The following is a 17,466-nucleotide window of genomic DNA, read 5'->3' on the forward strand; positions in this document are numbered from 1 at the left end:
TTATTGTTATGTTGTGTTTTGATGTACAGCACTTTGTATCAGCTGTGGTTGTTTTAAAGTGCTTTATAAATAAAGTTGGTATATGAAAGTAAATAGCATGGCCTGTAATTAAGGCAAACTTAATTTTTTAAAAATGAATGTCAGATATTTTAAGGCCTTAATTAAAGTTTTCAAGGATGCGCTGTATAAAATCTCCACATCTGCAGCTCACCTGTAGGCCACCATTTCACACTCCGGAGGGGGCCACTTCATAATGACAGCGTGCTAGAAAAGGCGAACACGTAAATGACCACGGTGCTTCGCATGTTTTACATCCACCACTTTGAAGAGGTTCTGCTGAACTCCTACCAGCTGCTCGAGAAGCGAGCCCCGCAGCATCGGGCCGAGCGTCCAGGCCTCCTCGCCTCGTGACGTCAGGTGTGCGAGGATCCCGGCGGCAAAGTAGCTGACCTCCACCTCGGGGCTGTGCAGCAGAGAACTGATGTGGTCCAGAAAGCTCTGCACCATCAGCTCGCAGTGCAGTTCCCTGACTTCTGCTATGTTGTTCTGCATGGCAGAGGGCGAAAAGGGAATGTCGAGGCCTTAATTTGGGCGGTCAAGCAAACTAGAGTATTTTGTCGGAAGGGCAGGAAAAGGTCAGTAAACATACCAGAAGACCTAGCACCTTCTGCTGGATGGAAGATTCATTGGGGAAAGACTGCAGCGATGGCGGAGGGGAGGGATGGAAAATAAGTGAGTCACAATGCCCTACAGTGATATGCAAATGTACTATGCGCCGCTAATGATGATTAACTCCGGTTAGGAATCAGCATGCAGAGCCTTATTTTTAATTCTTTTGTGTACCTCCAGCACTTTAATGAACAGTTCCAAGCCTTGGTTCTCAATAAAATGGCGGCAGGTCGTCGGCGATTCATCTGTGAGGTTCCAGAGCGCGCTCAGCGTAAACTTCAGCGTCGCGTCCACGGCGTTCTGGTTTGCCTTCTGACGCACAATGTGCAGCAGTTGCTGAGAGCCAGGGAGAGAGAGCGTGTACATTTAGTCTAAAGCTGTCGACTTTTACGGTAAACCTGTTGACTATTTTTCCAGTCATGAGAGGAGTCGTACCTTAACGATGAACAGTTCTGCTCCCAGCTGGGCGGTCTGTTCGGTGGACAGCTGCAAGGAGCAAAACACGACTGTGAAAAAGATCTGGGATGCAGAGGAGACTGTGAGGCAGACAACGTGTACCTTAGCAGCCAGGATGGAGATGATAGCCACAGCCATCCTCTGCATGTTCTGGTCTTCGTGGTTGCAGAGCCACTGCATCACCAGCTTGGCTGCTTCGAACCTTACGAACAGAAATGCACGGCGACTCACAATCCAGACTTTGCCTGACGATGTTAAATAGTGGGATGTGAATCATTTGGAGACGGTACGAAGATCTGCTTCTCACCTGTTGAATGGAACCTCTTGTAAGATGCGATCGCTGCACAGAGACAGCAGGCAGTTTTTCTGCAGCTACAAAGAGAGAAAAACAACAGACATTTCAGAACCCGTAAAAAAAAACAAAAAAAAAAAAACACATCTTCATGTTGTTGCCAAAAAAGTTCCACTTATTTCCATAAATTTGGTTGAAAAAGATTAAAACAGAACTAGAAAAGGGAAGCTAAAAACTCTGATTGTTGAAAGTTCCTCCATTCAAATTTCAAGATGTCACAACACGCGTTTACAGTCACAGTTTCAGATTTATACCGGTTAGTTTTTCCATGTTCTGGTGTTTTTTCTGGGACAGAACCACACAGGTGACAACTATTACGGTTACAAATTCAGACAAGTGATGTCTGATGTACATTACACAGCCGGAACTAGCGATTATTTTAGTGATCGACTAGTCAATTGATTATTCTGACAATTAATTGGATAAAAAAAGAAAATTTTAATCACTTAAGCCTTTAAAAGATGCAAATAAACAAATAATTCCTTTTATAAATAAGAAAGTAAAAGTACCAGAGGTTTGTACAACTGTCTGGAGCAGAGTATGGCATCGCTACCCCACCTGCACACTGCAACACAGCTGGCCTACAGAAAGCTGCTACATGTTTTCCCCACTTCCATAAAAATTCAAATTTGACACAGACGGTGGAAACTGAAGTCGTGACAATCAACGCTCTTGTTAAAGTTCAGATCAGCTAAAATCTGCGTGTTAGACCTGGTTCTGCATATTTGTTCATGTGAGAACAGATCACAAAGCTACTTCTTTCTGTCGCCAATTTATTCAGAACGACGGTGTTAGTCCCACGAGGTCTCGCCCTCTGTTCCACTCCCTGCACGTCGCTCAGGCGCGCACAGATTCCCGAGAACAGAGCTTTGATCGTTCAGTGCGTACATGTTTAAACACAATGACTGGTTGGACAAAATAAGTGATGATCTAACCTCTCTCTGTCTCCGCCTGCGGATCGTTTTCTTCTTATTCTTCGGGTACTTCTTGATGTATGAGGTATTGATATAATCATTTAAGATAGCTGCTGATAAATGAGGCTCTAATATAATCGTTTTCTGCTCAGGAAAGCGCAGTGGCAAAGAATCCCTCCGCTCTGTGAGTCCCAGACGGATCGCTTATGCTCCTGCTGAGTGTGTGATCAGAAAAGCCCACAGTGTTCAAACAAAGAGTTTTGCCGTGTCAAATTTTGTTCTAGAAAGACACGCCAAGTTGTTCTGAAACCAACAATATATCCCAAACCGGGAGAATAAAGACAATAAATCTGCAAAGTAAGTGTCTCAAATTGAATTGTTAAATTTCCACCTGTCACCTTCCAGAATCAGTTTAAGAAATGTATGAAAGTGAAGTTAAATGGAGCCCGTCTTCTACTGTACTGAAAATCATTTTCTACGACCGGGACTAGATTTTAAAAACTGCTTACTCAAGTGTTTGGGGGACCCAAATATTTTTTTATTTTTATTTTTTACAGTTGCATATTTTTCAAGTAAGGTGTTTTGATATTGGTGGATTTTTATAAACAACATAGGTCATTAAATCAACAGAATTTGAAGATAATGTAATTATAGAACATCCTTTAGCATGTAGCAGCCTACCAGACGTTTTAAACCAACAATTCATTGATTTGTACCCACCAATGTGTTGGTCTACCAACCAGTATGCTGTAATTTCCATGCGGAAAATACATTTTTAGTAGATCGGGAACCAAAACTGGCTCCAGATTCTTCTAAATGCGACCCTGCCCTGGACTTTTTCTGGACTTTCTGTTGACTTCTGCTGCATTTCGTGTAAATTACATTTGGTGCTGAAAGGGTGGCAACTCCATGCTGATCCTTAGCAGGAGTGTTATTACGAAAATGAAAGAGAAGTTATAAAAATCACCCCGAATTCAGTGAAAACATAAAATGTAGCAAGCATTAAACAGATAAAAACACCTTCTGCCTGCAATGCTTTTGTTGCAGAAAAAGAGAAATGGGGTAAAGAATGATTGCAAACATCCACACAGACTCATGCAGAAGGTTCCTCAAACACACGTGCACCTTATGACGGAGCAACAACGAAGGACTCCTGACGTTTTTTACCTGTTGGTGGTTGGGGAACGTCCTCATGGCCTCCAGGAGGAGCTGGGTGACGTTACTCAGCAGCCGGACCGGCATCCCTGCTGCCAGGTCCTGCTTTGTCAGGTTGAACACACACGCGCTGGCGGCCAGCTGGACGTTTAGGGTGGCCGGGTGATTCTTCATGCCCAGAACTACGAGCTGCACAGAAAGTCAAGAGAAACTGTCTGAAGGTTGCTTAGAAACAACAGATACCATGTTTTGTTGTTTGTCATCCATAGCAAAACCCAATTGTTTTGTGTGTGTGTGTTTTTTTTTTCCTTCCGCATTATTTTGAGCGAACTATTTACCTTTAGAATGTCAGGCCGTGGTTTCTCCATGACGTGAGTCAGGCTGAACAGATGAAACAGAGCTTCCCTGACGAATCCCTCCCTCTCGCTGTATCGCCGCAAGGCCTCGCAGATCTGAGTCTCGTTGGCTTCTCCTGTAACCTGTTTCCATGCGGACAAAGCCTCAGCGGACCTAAACTCCTCTGCTTTGTTTCCACGTTAATCCTTGTGCGTCCATTCCTACCTTAAGATTTCCTTCTCCGGAGAGGAAGTCGGAAAAGCCGGCGTCTGTGGCCAAAAGGCCCACAAAGGTCATCCCAGGCCTCTCTTCGACAAACGTCCTGACGGCTTTATCAGACACCTGCAACAAAGGAAGAAAGAGCACATACACTTTTACTAATCGATTATACTTTAATACATTAATCTATCAAATATTATAAAGAATAATTTGGGGGGGAAAAATTGGCACATTCTGCAGATTTATCTGCTTAAACCTTTTTAATACATTAAAAGATGCTTTTAATAACAAAGCAAACTTTTTTTTTGAGTCAAATACAATAACAGCATTCCCTTTGTGAACCATTGATGATTTGTAACAAAGGATGCACCTGCAGCTAAGAAACACTTCTGACATTAACACGTAAAAACTCAGGTTTTTCTGCTCAACATATCAATACAGCATAGGACTGATCTGTTGCATTATTGTATTGATTAACTAATTAATAATTGGATGGCAAAAGGCGCTTAATAGGAGATCATTTTGAAATTACTTTTCCAGAATTTGAACTGTGTGAAGCTGAAACTTTTCCATTTCAGGAGTTCTGGGTAAAACATCTCTACAGACAAAGCTTATTTATTTTTTATCTCATATGCAAAATATATCTATTTTTTGTATAGTTTTGTCATAATTACTGCGCTCACAATGTTCTTTTAACAAATTATCTTTTTTCTTTTTCTTTTTTTTTTCTTTTTTTGGTCTGTGTTAATGATTAATCGATTACTAAATTAGTTGACGATTATTTCACTAAACAATTCATCGCGATTAATCGTCTCGGCCCTGATAAAGAAAACCCACCTGTTTCCTCCCCGAGACGTCCAGGGAAACGAGAGCAGGAAGGATCCCCCGCTGCGCCAGCAGCTGACAGGCCACGTCGGAGGTAAACTGCTTGTCGTCGCTGATGTCCAGGTGCTGCGTTGAGCACAAGCGTGAGTTCTCCCTCTGCCGCCGCAAATGTGCATTTACCATCGACACCAGCATGACGGCTACCAACCTGCAGCACATTCAGCTGGCCTATGACTCCCAGCAGCTGAGCCGTGCTCATCTCCAGCCTCTTCAGCTGGTGCAACGTCAGCGAGCGCAGGCGCTCCTTCAGGCCCAGCAGCGGGCTCAGGTTGGTCACCGACGTGTTGGAGAGATCCAGGCTCTCCAGCCGAGGGAGCGAGCAGACGTCGACGAGGCCGGAGTCGTAGAACTCCACGTTAGCTAAGGACAGAGAGCGCAGGCCGCGCAGGGCACTGAAGCGGTACCAGCTTGGTTCCTCCAGGGAGGCCATAGTGAGTCCGGTCAAGATTAACCGCTGGAGAGACTCCTGCAGGGAGAGACATAAAACAAACAAACAAACAAAAACAAAAACACAACATTTTCAGACTGACTTCAAGTTGTACGAAGAAAGGATTTCCTAGCAGGTGACACCTCCTGCTTTTTTTTTACCTGGCAGTATTTGTTGGTAGCCAATCCCTGCAGGATGTCAGGAATGGTGAGGTCCGCGTTGACCCTTGCGGCGTCCAGCTCCAGCAGTCTGTGCGGGCAGAGGGCTTTCTGGAACGCCTCGGCAGAGATCCGGGCCGTGCGGATGCAGGCTCGTCTCAGCCGCAGGTACTGACAGTTCCTGAACACCCCCACGGTGCTGTCGTTCAGGAGGCCTGGAGGGGAATGAAGCACCATCAGTCGCAGTTTCTCAACATGTCAACATTTCATTGTTGTTTTTATTTGACGAACAGATACACCCGACATGAGGAGGTAACAGCGAAATGTCGGAGCCGATATTTAAACACGACAAAAACCTTGCGTTTCGATTCAGAAGGCTGTTAACATGACCAAAAGATTTAGTAAAATTCAATGATCTAAAGCAGTGAGTGTATTATATATTTTTTCATATTAATTAAATTTCAACTTGCATAAAATGTGTGTATTTTAGCTGAGGTCTCCATGTGAAGTGGGTTTCTTATCTGATAGATTAACACAAAGTATCACACAAGTGTGAAATGGGAGTAAAAATCACCTTTCTAACTGACCCAGCCTGTATTTTTTTTTTTTTAAATCAGGCTGATTTAAAAAATGTAAATTTAAATCAGCCTTTTTAGGTCCCTGGCTCTGATGCTGTTCTGAGATGATACTCTCAACAACAGACTTATAATTCTTCATCTTCACAATAGTGTGTTACCTTGACTCTGCACAAGTGTGGTAGTTGTAACATGATTAAAATGTTGACGGAGAAGAGTGTTGAGTGAGAAATGATTTAAAAGTTAACTTAATTAAACAAGAAAAGCCATACGGAAAGTAAGGAATAATAATAATAAAAAACATAGATATCAGTAGATGCAAATAAAAAAAAGCATGTATAGGGGAACATTATTTCTTCACAGCAAAGAAACATTTCTACACTGAGATGGAAATTAGTGCCTTTAGGCTTTTTGCTTCCAGTCAGTTTTTTTTTTTTAAGAATCATCAAATTCTCACTGACCTATTTATCCCAGATTCCCAGGACATGCATCCCTTTATCCGTAGAGGTTAGGCTTACCTTCAGTGGCCATCTTGGCGAGAAGCTGGTCTGCCAACTCCTGAGGGAAGAGCACAGCCTCCCTGAAGCACAAGGAGCCGTCAGGCAGCTTCACGCAGAAACACTCCAGGTTCTGGCTCACATAGGTGAGGCACAGGTCTGTCAGAGCCGCCGGGGAGGCGTCATCCTGGACACCAAAGCAGAGGTGTTTTTGTTTATTTGTTGTTTTTCCAAATTAAGGCGGAAAAAAAGACATACTGGCGAAAATAAATAAATAAATAAATAAAATTACAACCTACCGTGTTTAAAAACAGAGAAGCCATAGCCATAGTGTAAAAGAGAAAATAAAGAGGATAGTTGTAGCTTAAAAGCAGCAGAGGGCTGGCGTCAGAAAAAGCCAGAAGAAATGCAGCTTCGCCTGTTTTCTGTCTGTATCAGAGCTTTTCAGTTTCTTTTTCACCTGCCTGCTCTGACACAGAGCTGAGCGAAGCGGAGGGAGAGCAGTGAAGGTAGGACAAGCGATAAGCCTGAACCCAGCAGCTAGCTTACTTGTTGTTGCCACTGAGCTGAGAAACCTCCCCCGCTGCTAAAACACCCGAAGCCGCCGGAGGTGGCGGAGTTCATGTCGACCAAGCACCGTAGCGACAGAAAACCTGCGAAATGAGGAACTAGATAGGAGCGACGTTTTCACTGCGAGCGACGTCTGTTTTTTTTTTTTTCCTCCCCCTCTGGCTGAAGCGAAGAGACTGACAGTAAACAAAGGTCACAACACAGGAAGTACATGAGGAGAGGAGGCGGCGCTACGGAAGCCCGCACAGGACGATTACGAAATAGCTAATGCTCCTCGGCTTTTAGAGGTTAAGCAGCACACGAGGGAAGGTAGCTGACAGCTTTGGTGCTAACAGAACCAGACCGGGTCCACATGCAGGAGAAGCTTTGGAACCACTCAAACAGCTAATTTTGTTGCGCAGCTCCAGCTCATGTTTCTGCTGTGCTGCGGACTTGACAGAAGTTGAGTCATGGCTGGACTTATAAACTTCGAGGATGAGAAGGAGGTGAAACAGTTCTTGGACAACCTGGGAGTGGAGTACAGTTACCAATGTTACAAGGAGAAGGACCCTGAAGGTAACTGCAACCCTGAGCTGTTCACAGACCAGCGGTGCTGAAACACGGACCCTCACGTTGCTATTTTATGTTGTTTCACGTTATTCTGAGATATAAAGCTACAGTATTTTATATGGCTGTGCTGTTATGTAATGCTGAAATAAGGCTATGTTTTTTATATATATATTATGATATTTAAAGTTGTGCCTTTTATATCCTTATTTCGTTCTTTTCATGTTTTGCAATGTTATTTATTTTATTTAATTTACACAGTTTTAAGTTTAAGTTATTCTTTTCTGTCATTCCAAGTTACTATATTTTGTTGTTACCTTATTTTACTGTAGGTTCTGGCATACTGTTGTTTTAAGTTATTGTATAACAAGTTATTTTATTTTAAGAGATTTATCTATTGTATGCGTTTATGCTGTTTTTGTTGTTTTTAAGTTATGGCAATATATTGGAATATAATATTTGCCCAAATACATTAGTTTACATATTATAGCATTTAATACATGTATATCTCAATAACAGTAAAGGTTTTTAAAGAAAGTAGAGATGAGAATAAATATAAGATAAAATGGACACATAAAGAACAAACGCCATGCATTTAAATAATATATATAAAATCCTTGAGTCATAGAATCATAGTTTTAGTTTAATGCTACTTTGTGATGACATGCTGTTATGTTTGCCTCTGTGTCTCTAACTTTCTGATGCGTCTCCTTAGGGTGCCAGAGGCTAGCAGACTATTTGGATGGCGTGAAGAAAAACTACGATTCTGCAGCACAAGTCCTGAAACACAACTGTGACACAAACGGACACTCGGAGAGCTGCTACAAACTCGGAGCTTACCATGTCACCGGCAAAGGTATGCGAACAGTCCGCTTTTTTCGGAAGGAAAGAAAGAGCGGACTCACTCTTATTACTGCCATCGTTCAATCACATGGCCTTAATCAGGCTCTAAAGTTACGTAATTACTGCCTCAAAAGTGTTAAAAACATCCTACAGAGTCAGCACTGTCATTAGCAAACATAGCGTCTAATCAAAGACAATCACTTGATTTCCAATCAATCACATTAAAAACTCTACTTAAGACTGTAGAAAAACGCTGGACAGCAACTGTGACCTATGGTGGTGGAGGTGTTATGATTTGGGCTCAGCTTGCAGCTACTGAGTTGACCTTGAACCACTCTGTGTGTCAGATATGAGGCCATCAGTCCAACAATTAAACTTAGTCAGAATTGCTTTCAAACTGTTTTTTTTAGATAACATTTCTGCCCCGACATGTAAAAACCCTAGAATTGAGAGCGGCCATCCCTTCTCTCACACCAGCAATGATTTTTCAGCTTTTATTTTTTTTCATGTCAGTGTTTGAAATGGATTTATTTTTGCTTCAACATTTCAACGAAAACTTTTCTTTTGGTTCTGTTAGCTGCCCTTTCGTTGTTGTAAGCAACATTTCAAGTATTTTGTCTTAAATATGTTGTTTATAAATTCTTGAAAAACAAAAGTGCAGTAACACCTTCCCAGCATGTCTTGCTCATACAATAAACCAATAAGTAAGATGATGAGGAACAAGTAAGTTTGTCTGGATGTTTTTTTTTTTTTGTTTTGTTTTTTTTTTCCCTTTCGGTACCCAAGTATGAATCAGACTTCTGGCTGTTGTACTTGTACATATATTCTTAAGTTAATAAATTCCTAATGTATCCCTGATCCTAATCCTATTGAAGATACGATTTAATGCATCTTTAACTCATAAAAACTACAAAAATGAACCGTGGGATGTGTATGGACTGTTTTTATGTTCAAATATAGCTACATTTACTGTTTTAAATTAATATGATTTCAAATTAAATTTTTAGACTTTAAATGTGTTTAGACTTACAGCAGATTTCTGTCGTCTTAGTGAGTCTCTGCTGAATCTGTGCACCAGGTGGAGTGACCGAGTGTCTGAAAACCGCCTATTCCTGCTTCGTGCGCTCCTGCAACGCTGGAGGAAAGAAGTCCATAGACTCCTGCCATAACGTCGGTCTGCTAGCCCACGACGGACGAGCTCTGGACGGCGGCCCCGACGCCACTTTGGCCCGGGAGTACTACGAGAAGGCCTGCGCTGGCGGCTTCGCCCCTTCCTGCTTCAACCTCAGCGCCATGTTCATCGAGGGCAACGCCAAAGGGCTGTCGCCGAACATGAGTCAAGCCTTCAAGTACGCCAGCAGGGCTTGCGAACTCGGACACGTGTGGGGGTGTGCCAACGCCAGTCGGATGTGCAAACTCGGGGACGGCACGGAAAAGGACGAGAAGAAAGCCGAGGATCTGAAGAACCGAGCGAGGGAGCTGCATGGGGCAGAAAAGGAAAGGCAGCTGAAATTTGGGGAGTGATTTTAGACATGTTGCTGTCAAGTGAAGGCTTGATTGATTTATTTTTTTTTACGCTGCCATGCATTGTTTCGCCTCAGGCAGTTTTGTTGGAGTAAAACGGGATAATTGCAGTTAAGGGATACCAATACGGTGTTTTTTCCAATGCATCTGTTGAAGATTGTCACAACTGTGTACATTTGTGTGATATAGAAAAATGTTGACGTCCAAACAATAAATTAATGAAATTCTAATATTTTTTTTCTGTGCTTCTGCAATTTGTAACCTGCAGTTGTTCAAAGAAGTACGGATAAGGTTACAGTAGTAAAAATGTTAAGAAACAAAGCACAAGAAGGTGTTTGTGGTGTTATTATAACATTTTTAACTGTTCTTTTTCCAGAGTGAAATGACACATGTTTGAGTTTATTGTGGATTTTCTGTAGCGTGAAAATGATTAACTGATTAACACCTGATGCACAGCTGATGATATTTGTTTAAACGTCATAAACTGCTTAAAGATAACACCCAGTGACAGAAAACATTTGACAATTAAAATAACAGATAAAAATAAAACTTTTGGAAAATTTTGCTTAAAGTTTGAGAACAATTTTTGAGTACTCGACTCTACCGACCTCTGCTGAAATGCACCTGCAGTAGTTTTGCTTCTACCAAACTGAAAATAAAAAAAGGAGTTTTACCGCAAGTGACCACTAGAGGGAAGCAGAAGCAAACACTTGAACTTTACTCTTATTTCAAAGCCCCATGGAAGCGTTCTACTGCACCCTGCCTGCAACAATAAACAAAGAGAAACGCGGTCCCCATCTGTCAAACTGACACTGTACTAGTCAACAATAATGCCGAGACGGACAAAAGATCTCTGTACTTGAGGATACTAAAGGCAGGTCTGCTGAGGATGATGAGCAGCCTGCCCCAGTTAGCACCCTGGAAGCTCCGCCCGTCCGTCCGCTGTGCGCCTCCTCAGCTCTCATTCAAAACACAACACAGCTGTTGCGAGACGCACTGTTGTGCTGCGGAGCGTTGTGGTTTATAGAAAACTGCGAAGCGCCGTCCTCTGATGTGCCCGCTGGAATACCATCAGACGGAGACAGAGGAAAACGGGGCATTTCGGTGAGTTACCGCACATAATGGCCCGGGGGGGCAACTTGGATATCGTGAGCCGCATCATTCGGTAATCCCCCGCGCATCAGACGTCGAGCTAGCTAGCTAAGGCAACGTTAAATCCCCATGGACGGATTTGGGTGTGTTTGTTTTTATTCACAGGATGCTCCTTTTTTATATATATAAGCAAAGCACCGTGAATCCATAATGAAAGCGTGATTAGAAACGACACGCTTAATGCAGGGATGATTGCTTTACGCAGACTGTTGGTATCTGTGGCTAGGTGCAGAGATGTATTAAAGCTTTTATTTTATTTTTCTTCACTCAGACCAGGTGAGGTTAAAATAGCCCCTCCGCATACAGAGAGAGGGAGCGGAGAGGGGCTTGATCTGATGCCAGCAGTAAATCATGCGCCCCCTCTTTCTTTTACAAGCTAGTGAGTCAAGCTAGTTAGCAGTATTTGTGACTTGCTAATATGGAGGCGTAAAAATAGCAGCGAGGAGACTCTGAGAGTGAGCATTGCTGATTTTTTTTCTCTCTCTTTCTCTTTGTTCGTTCATATTCAGCGTGTGATTCAAAGGCCGCTGAGTTTACGTGGGGCAGCCAGTGTAGTTAGCTCGCTGTTAGCAGCCACTGCAGGCGCAGTACCTGCTGCCTCTTCCGAGAGCTCATAGGCGATGAACCCCCCGCACAGCTCCCCTCAGGGGGGGAATGCTATGGGTGTGGCGGGGGGTTCACCCGCAAACAATACCGAGGGGGGCAGCCTTGGCTTACCCCAAACTTAGCCTTAGCATATCGGGGAAAGGTGTGCGACAGGAAAAGTAGGAGAATTTTGAATTTGGGAAATGGGCCAGAAGCGGTTTTCGACCTGAAATTAAGTAGAGAGTCGAAACTTAAAAAAAAAAAAAAACACCTGTATAAATTATAAATGTTTATTTTCTGTTAACACTACTGTGGCTAAATTAAACAATCCGAATCAGAGATGTCTTCACGTTACAAACTATCAAAAATAATGTATTTTCATTTTAACTTTATTTAATAGACCCAACACAAAGTAGCACGTAATTGGGAAGTGAAATGAAAAGCATACATGGCTTTCTTTTTGTTTTGTATTTTAAATAAACACATGACGTCTCTTATTCAGGATCTCCGTTTCTCCATTACTTACAGAAACATCCTTTTGCAACTTCTTTTGGGGTTATGTCTCTACCAGTTTTGCACATGATTTATCATTGAGCAACATTTTCTCCCAGACAGACTGGATGGGGAGCATCAATTTTTTAAAGTGCATTTTTAAGTCTTCCCCCGACTTCTCTTATGGTTTTTGATGTAGACTTTGTGTGACTGTAACACATGAATTGGATTGAAGACATTGCATTGTGCCTGTAGGTTTTGGCTTCCTCCATCTTGGGTCTTTTGTATCCTCGTCCAGGATTGCCCTTTTATTTAGTTTTCCCATCAACTCTAACCAACTTCCCTATTTCCTGATGCAGCTACCACCCTGTTATACCATGAGGATGGTAATGTGAATATTAGTTTTTCTCCACACACAGGAAAACTAATGCACGTGGACCAAAAAAAAAATCTTCTTTTAAATTTAACATATGCAAACCTCCTTATGGGATTTCTTTCAAAATTCTGTTTGCTCCCGCGACTTTTTGAGCGCACGACTTTCCACTTTACAATTGTGAATTGCTCTATTAAATCTGAGTAAAACACATTGAAGATGGAGGTTGTAAAGCAAGATAATGTGGAAAACGTTCTGGGGGCATAGTGCATGAATATCTGTTGAAGGTTAACTTTCCTTTTGTTGGTTTCTCTTTGACTCTCAGCTGTTTGAGCATGCCACATGAGCGGTCATGAACACTCGGTTTGCACAGCTGAAAACGTCCTGCGCCACCCTGACTAGAACTCGATTTTATCCGTTAATGTTTCCTGATTACTGTTGAGATTATTCAGAGAATAGGGTGGACCATTGTTTACATTTTTCAATGATTTCTTATTGTGAATTGGATAAATGAAAGTAAACCACCCATGGAATGCCTAAGCGTTTTCTAGCTGCTATATCGACACGTTGCTCTCTGTTTGCTGCATAATAGCTCTAGATGTGATTTTGAAAGACCTACGAGAATGCTCTGGGGGGCTTTCACTGTTGTGTTCCCCTCTACACCCTCACACGCAAACGGCCTCCCCCCTTCTGTGACGTCGTATCTCCCTTTTCTCCCCTCGAGATTTTTCTTTTGAGGAATTCAAGAACGTTACATTTCGATATTTCGTACGGCTGTGTGAGTTTGTTGTTCTCCACGCGTCACAAATGACCCAGAGGTCTCGGGTTCAGACTCATGACTTGGCGTGCCTTTTTACAGAGCTGTAGTGTTATTCAGAGGAGACTGATACAATCCCGCTCTTTTTTTTTTTTTTCTTAACCGCTTTCCTTGACATTTAGTAATGTGCAGAGGACATTCTTGGAAGATGATGACAATTCTGAGCAAGTTCTAAAAGCTTGGATGTTTGCAGTGCTTTTATAATGACATGTTCAAATTTTTGCTCCTGGACTTTGAGGGGTTTGGTTCAGAATTGAATGAAAATACAAGAGTTAAGTGGTGGGGCCTTCTCGATCTTAGCCACCAACCTGGGTACTTGTTACTTCAAGCTAATTTCATGGAATTGAGAGTAAACATTCAAAGTACGTCTTCCCTAAATGAATACCTCTGATCCCTGCTTTTGTTTAACCGTTTGAATCCCACTTTTACTGGCTTTTGAAGGCAGGTTTTTCTTGTGATTCCTCCTCCAAGAGCTGGAAGTAAACTAGTTAGATTTTCACACCACTGGCAGCCATGTTGCTAGCTACTTTCATTAAAAGGTGCATTCGAGACCTACTTCAGTTTGGCTGTAAAATTGTGTCACAGTCATACTTAACAGTGCTTGTTTTTCAGCTTTTTCAGACAACAAAATGCAAAGTTATTTTGGTTTGGTCTCCAGCTTTGAGTGTTTTCAATAGATCAGCATTTGGTATCTTTACTTTGCTCAGAAGTATTCTCCAAATTTTCTTGTAAAGTCATAATATAGGATCTCCCTCTATGCTGATGATGTACCATTGTTTACAACTAATCCCCAGAATTCAGTTCCTGCTCTATAATCGGTTATTTACATTTTTTTATTAGTCTGTGTGGCCTTATCTTTGGATGTAAAATTAGCTGTAAATCAGAATATCAGCAGATGCTAAAAAGCTTTATAGTTTTATAGATTAATCTTGGCATCAATTAAAATGATTTCTTCTTTGCCACATTTCCCGTGGGTTTTGAAGGTGTTTGTTAAAGTCCGATCTCAACCTAAGCATGTACTGCAAATTAATTACGGCTACAACTAACAATTATTTCAGTAAATGGATTATTCTAACAATTTATCGATGAATTGGATAAAAAAAACCGACACCTTGTACTAATTTTTGATTTTACCTCTTTAGCTATTTTTCATACATTTTTCAAAATACATAAAAAAAATGCAAATAAATAATTAAATTTCTTTTGTCTAAATAGCAAAATAAAGATTTTGATGCCTAAAATGCAGTCGTATAGCTTTCCTTTAGTGAAGCTAAAACTACATCACCTGAGTTTTGTGGAAAGAATATTGACGGACAAAGGTGTTTTCATCTTAAATGAAAAATATACACATGTATATATTGCACAGTTTTTTGGCTTATTTACTGCTATGACTGTGCTCTTTCAGCAAATGGCCTTTTTTGAGTCTGTATATTCCAGTTATTCATCACACTTAATCTGAGTTGTTTCAGCCCCAATACTAACAGTAATGCCTTTGAGTCATTAAAGCTGCGTAGGAACGCAGTAACGACACAGATTCCCTGTAACGTAATCAGGCCGGTTGGAGGAAGCCACCCATCGGTAGCTGCACGCCGCACCTCCACTTAATCCCAGCGCTGCCTGACGAACGCTGGCCCATCTGTCCAGGACCGCGGTGTAACTGCTCGGTCCCAGGTCTGCAAATGTGATTAGTCGGAGATTACATCTCTGCGTGTGTGTGTGAAATGAAACTCCCCTCTCACAATCAGAGCTTCGTGTTTACAAGAGAACAGGATAAAGTGCTGAAGGGGCCTCTGCGTCATCGAGTGCAGAGTCCCGGTCTCTCAGATTATGTTCCTCCATGCTGTATTGCATCACGTCCCGTCATGGCAGGCGTGTTTCTGTTTGTCGGCTCTAGATGCGTGTGCAGGTGAGTTAACAGGCTGTCTTCATGTTGGCTGCTATAGATGGTCCTCGAGCCTTTTTATTTCTTTTTTTTTTTTTTCCTTTAGTCCGCGTCAGCCTTCATCTCTACGTGACCTCCAATCAGGGCTGTAGCTCTGTTTCCACGGTAACTTTATGCGCGAGTCTGGCATATCCATTCAGCACAGATGGAACTGAGAAGTCACATGTCGTCACACACTTTTTGTTGTTGTTGTTTTTTTTTTCCTTTTCTTTTAGCGGCCTCCTCTCTGTTCCTGTCGGGAACGGGCAAACACGGTCTGCGGCGCGCGACGGCTTGTTTTGGAACACTGATAAGGGTATTGTGGACGACTGTGGGTTTGGTGAGGACTGCGTATCAGCCGGGAGTTGGGTGAAGTGGGTGTCGTGGATGCGGGGCTCGGCCAGCGCCTGATTAGCTGCGTGCACGACTGCGTGCACGACTGCGTGCAAATGTGCATCAGGACGATAAGAGGCGAGGATAATGCAGGATTCCACTTCTTAAATCTCAGAGGCTTGTACCACGTTGCAAGGTGCAGACTGAGCTACTTGCCTTTTTATTCGCTACGACGTTTGAGGAAGTAATGCTGCAGTGTCTCCCCTCCTCCCCTCTCATTGTGTGTGTGAGTGAGTGTGAGTGTGTGTTTGCCATGTGGTTCCTGTTGTGTTGTAATCACAGCTACTGTTTAGGAGAAGTAGAGGCCACCGAGAGCTGCTAGCCACAGGCAGCGTTGTAGCACAGAGGGTCAGGCTTAAGCTAGAGCAGAATCTCAGTCATTCACAGTAAATACACAGGGGGGCGGGGGGAATATGTGTATGACTTTGATTTGATTCTATTTTATTGTGTTGCAATCATAAAATCTGACTGAAGAATCTGGAATACATTTATTCATGAGGGAAAACAAGTCTAATATAGGAAATAATTATTATAAGATCACTGGAGGCGCAATTCTGGGTAACCTCAACAATTGCTATAAAATAAATGTTTTTTTTTACATGTTGCTAGTTTTGTTTTTCTCAAGTTGATCAAAGTTTCAAGGAATTTCTAATCCTAGAAACCTAAACAAACAAACAAACAAACAAAAAATTCTCCAAAGTGCGCTTTTAAAGAACTGCAACAAAAAGCCAATTAAATAATATCCTGTTGGTAACAGGACAGAAAAGGCATTTTTGGCATAAATCCTAAATGTTAGCATGGAGACTTCAACTTGGGGCTGGGCAACAAATCAGTAACGGCATGTATAGCGATTGACACGTGATCAGTATGGGTAGAAATCTGTCTGATACCGTGTTTAATAATTTCACTGGTCTCCGATTCCAGAAACCCGCACAGCATTCTGGGGGATGTAGGCAGAGGAAAGGTTTCACCTGCTCAACCTCACACTGCTAGCTAAGCTAGGTGGGTGGCATCAACTAACTCACTCTTACTGGTCACCTAGCAACAACTTGTTGAACAACTTGCAGATTCAGATTTTCACCACTGTGCCTCATAAGTGCTTAAAAATAAAAGGTGAACAGGAAAGGTCTCATCTCCAGCTTGGTAGTATTTCAGAGACTTAAAACAAAAAAATATAGCAACAATTATTAATACTGGCCGATATGAAACTCTTTGGTCAACTTAAACCACATACTTTGGTCAAATGAGCCTAAGATTGATGCCTTTCCATTTTTGGGTTTTTCCACTCCCTGTGCGTTTGGTGTGACTTTAACGTGAAGATGGCTTAACGGGAGAAATAACATGCCCTGTTCTTTCACACCCTTGATACCAGTACACTCACACTGGTCAAACTGGAAGCGGCTATAAAACGTTACACAAGCTTAAACTTTTTGGTGTTTAAAAAAAAAAAAAAGAAAAAAAAAGTCGCTTCATTTGCTCATGTTTACACTACAGATTCACAATATATCGAATTTCATTTGTCATCACAATATGAGTTTGTTCAATCCCAGAGGACTGTGCTGTCCTGCGACTAGTTTTGATCTAAGCCACACGCGTCAAACTCGAGG

The 17,466-nt window shown here is 42.1% G+C and overlaps 3 protein-coding genes across 9 annotated transcripts in view; 2 read left to right on the plus strand and 1 right to left on the minus strand.

Annotated features, from left to right (window-relative positions):
- zyg11 (zyg-11 family member, cell cycle regulator) overlaps window positions 1–7,399 on the minus strand; it is a 14,603-nt gene extending 7,204 nt beyond the window's left edge. The window contains exons 1-15 of one of the 2 annotated variants that reach the window (XM_015032892.1): window positions 7,193–7,399; window positions 6,665–6,830; window positions 5,575–5,786; window positions 5,135–5,452; window positions 4,939–5,052; window positions 4,108–4,224; window positions 3,885–4,025; window positions 3,559–3,735; window positions 1,433–1,497; window positions 1,228–1,327; window positions 1,105–1,155; window positions 844–1,005; window positions 650–697; window positions 349–546; window positions 212–264 (exon numbers count right to left, since the gene is read on the minus strand). In XM_015032892.1, the coding sequence (XP_014888378.1) occupies window positions 212–264; window positions 349–546; window positions 650–697; window positions 844–1,005; window positions 1,105–1,155; window positions 1,228–1,327; window positions 1,433–1,497; window positions 3,559–3,735; window positions 3,885–4,025; window positions 4,108–4,224; window positions 4,939–5,052; window positions 5,135–5,452; window positions 5,575–5,786; window positions 6,665–6,830; window positions 7,193–7,267 (1,997 nt within the window). In that variant the 5' untranslated portion in view covers window positions 7,268–7,399. Of the gene's footprint in view, window positions 1–211; window positions 265–348; window positions 547–649; window positions 698–843; window positions 1,006–1,104; window positions 1,156–1,227; window positions 1,328–1,432; window positions 1,498–3,558; window positions 3,736–3,884; window positions 4,026–4,107; window positions 4,225–4,938; window positions 5,053–5,134; window positions 5,453–5,574; window positions 5,787–6,664; window positions 6,831–6,942 lie in introns of both variants that reach the window. The other variant, XM_015032893.1, reaches the window with a different exon arrangement.
- A 93-nt stretch (window positions 7,400–7,492) lies between these two features.
- Window positions 7,493–10,450, plus strand: coa7 (cytochrome c oxidase assembly factor 7). The gene is made up of 3 exons (XM_015032904.1): window positions 7,493–7,768; window positions 8,475–8,615; window positions 9,681–10,450. Exons 1-3 carry the CDS (start codon window positions 7,663–7,665, stop codon window positions 10,124–10,126), a joined length of 693 nt encoding a protein of 230 aa, XP_014888390.1. The 5' UTR covers window positions 7,493–7,662; the 3' UTR covers window positions 10,127–10,450.
- A 506-nt stretch (window positions 10,451–10,956) lies between these two features.
- Window positions 10,957–17,466, plus strand: part of ralgps2 (Ral GEF with PH domain and SH3 binding motif 2) — a 101,767-nt gene continuing 95,257 nt past the window's right edge. For 2 of the 6 annotated variants that reach the window (XM_015032894.1, XM_015032896.1), the window contains exon 1: window positions 10,957–11,230. The gene's annotated coding sequence lies outside the window, so the exon portion shown is untranslated. Of the gene's footprint in view, window positions 11,231–15,727; window positions 15,996–17,466 lie in introns of those variants that run through there. The other 4 variants (XM_015032897.1, XM_015032898.1, XM_015032899.1 and 1 more) reach the window with 4 other exon arrangements.

This window comes from Poecilia latipinna, unplaced genomic scaffold (assembly GCF_001443285.1).
Source record: "Poecilia latipinna isolate Pla-1442-1.1 unplaced genomic scaffold, P_latipinna-1.0 Scaffold253, whole genome shotgun sequence".
Classification (NCBI taxonomy): domain Eukaryota; kingdom Metazoa; phylum Chordata; class Actinopteri; order Cyprinodontiformes; family Poeciliidae; genus Poecilia; species Poecilia latipinna.

Excerpts from the sequence above, each read along its gene's own strand:
- coa7 (XM_015032904.1), top strand. The coding sequence starts at position 7,663 with ATGGCTGGACTTATAAACTTCGAGGATGAGAAGGAGGTGAAACAGTTC. Across the intron at positions 7,769-8,474 it reads CAAGGAGAAGGACCCTGAAG|GGTGCCAGAGGCTAGCAGAC; the intron begins GTAACTGCAACC and ends GCGTCTCCTTAG. Across the intron at positions 8,616-9,680 it reads TTACCATGTCACCGGCAAAG|GTGGAGTGACCGAGTGTCTG; the intron begins GTATGCGAACAG and ends TCTGTGCACCAG.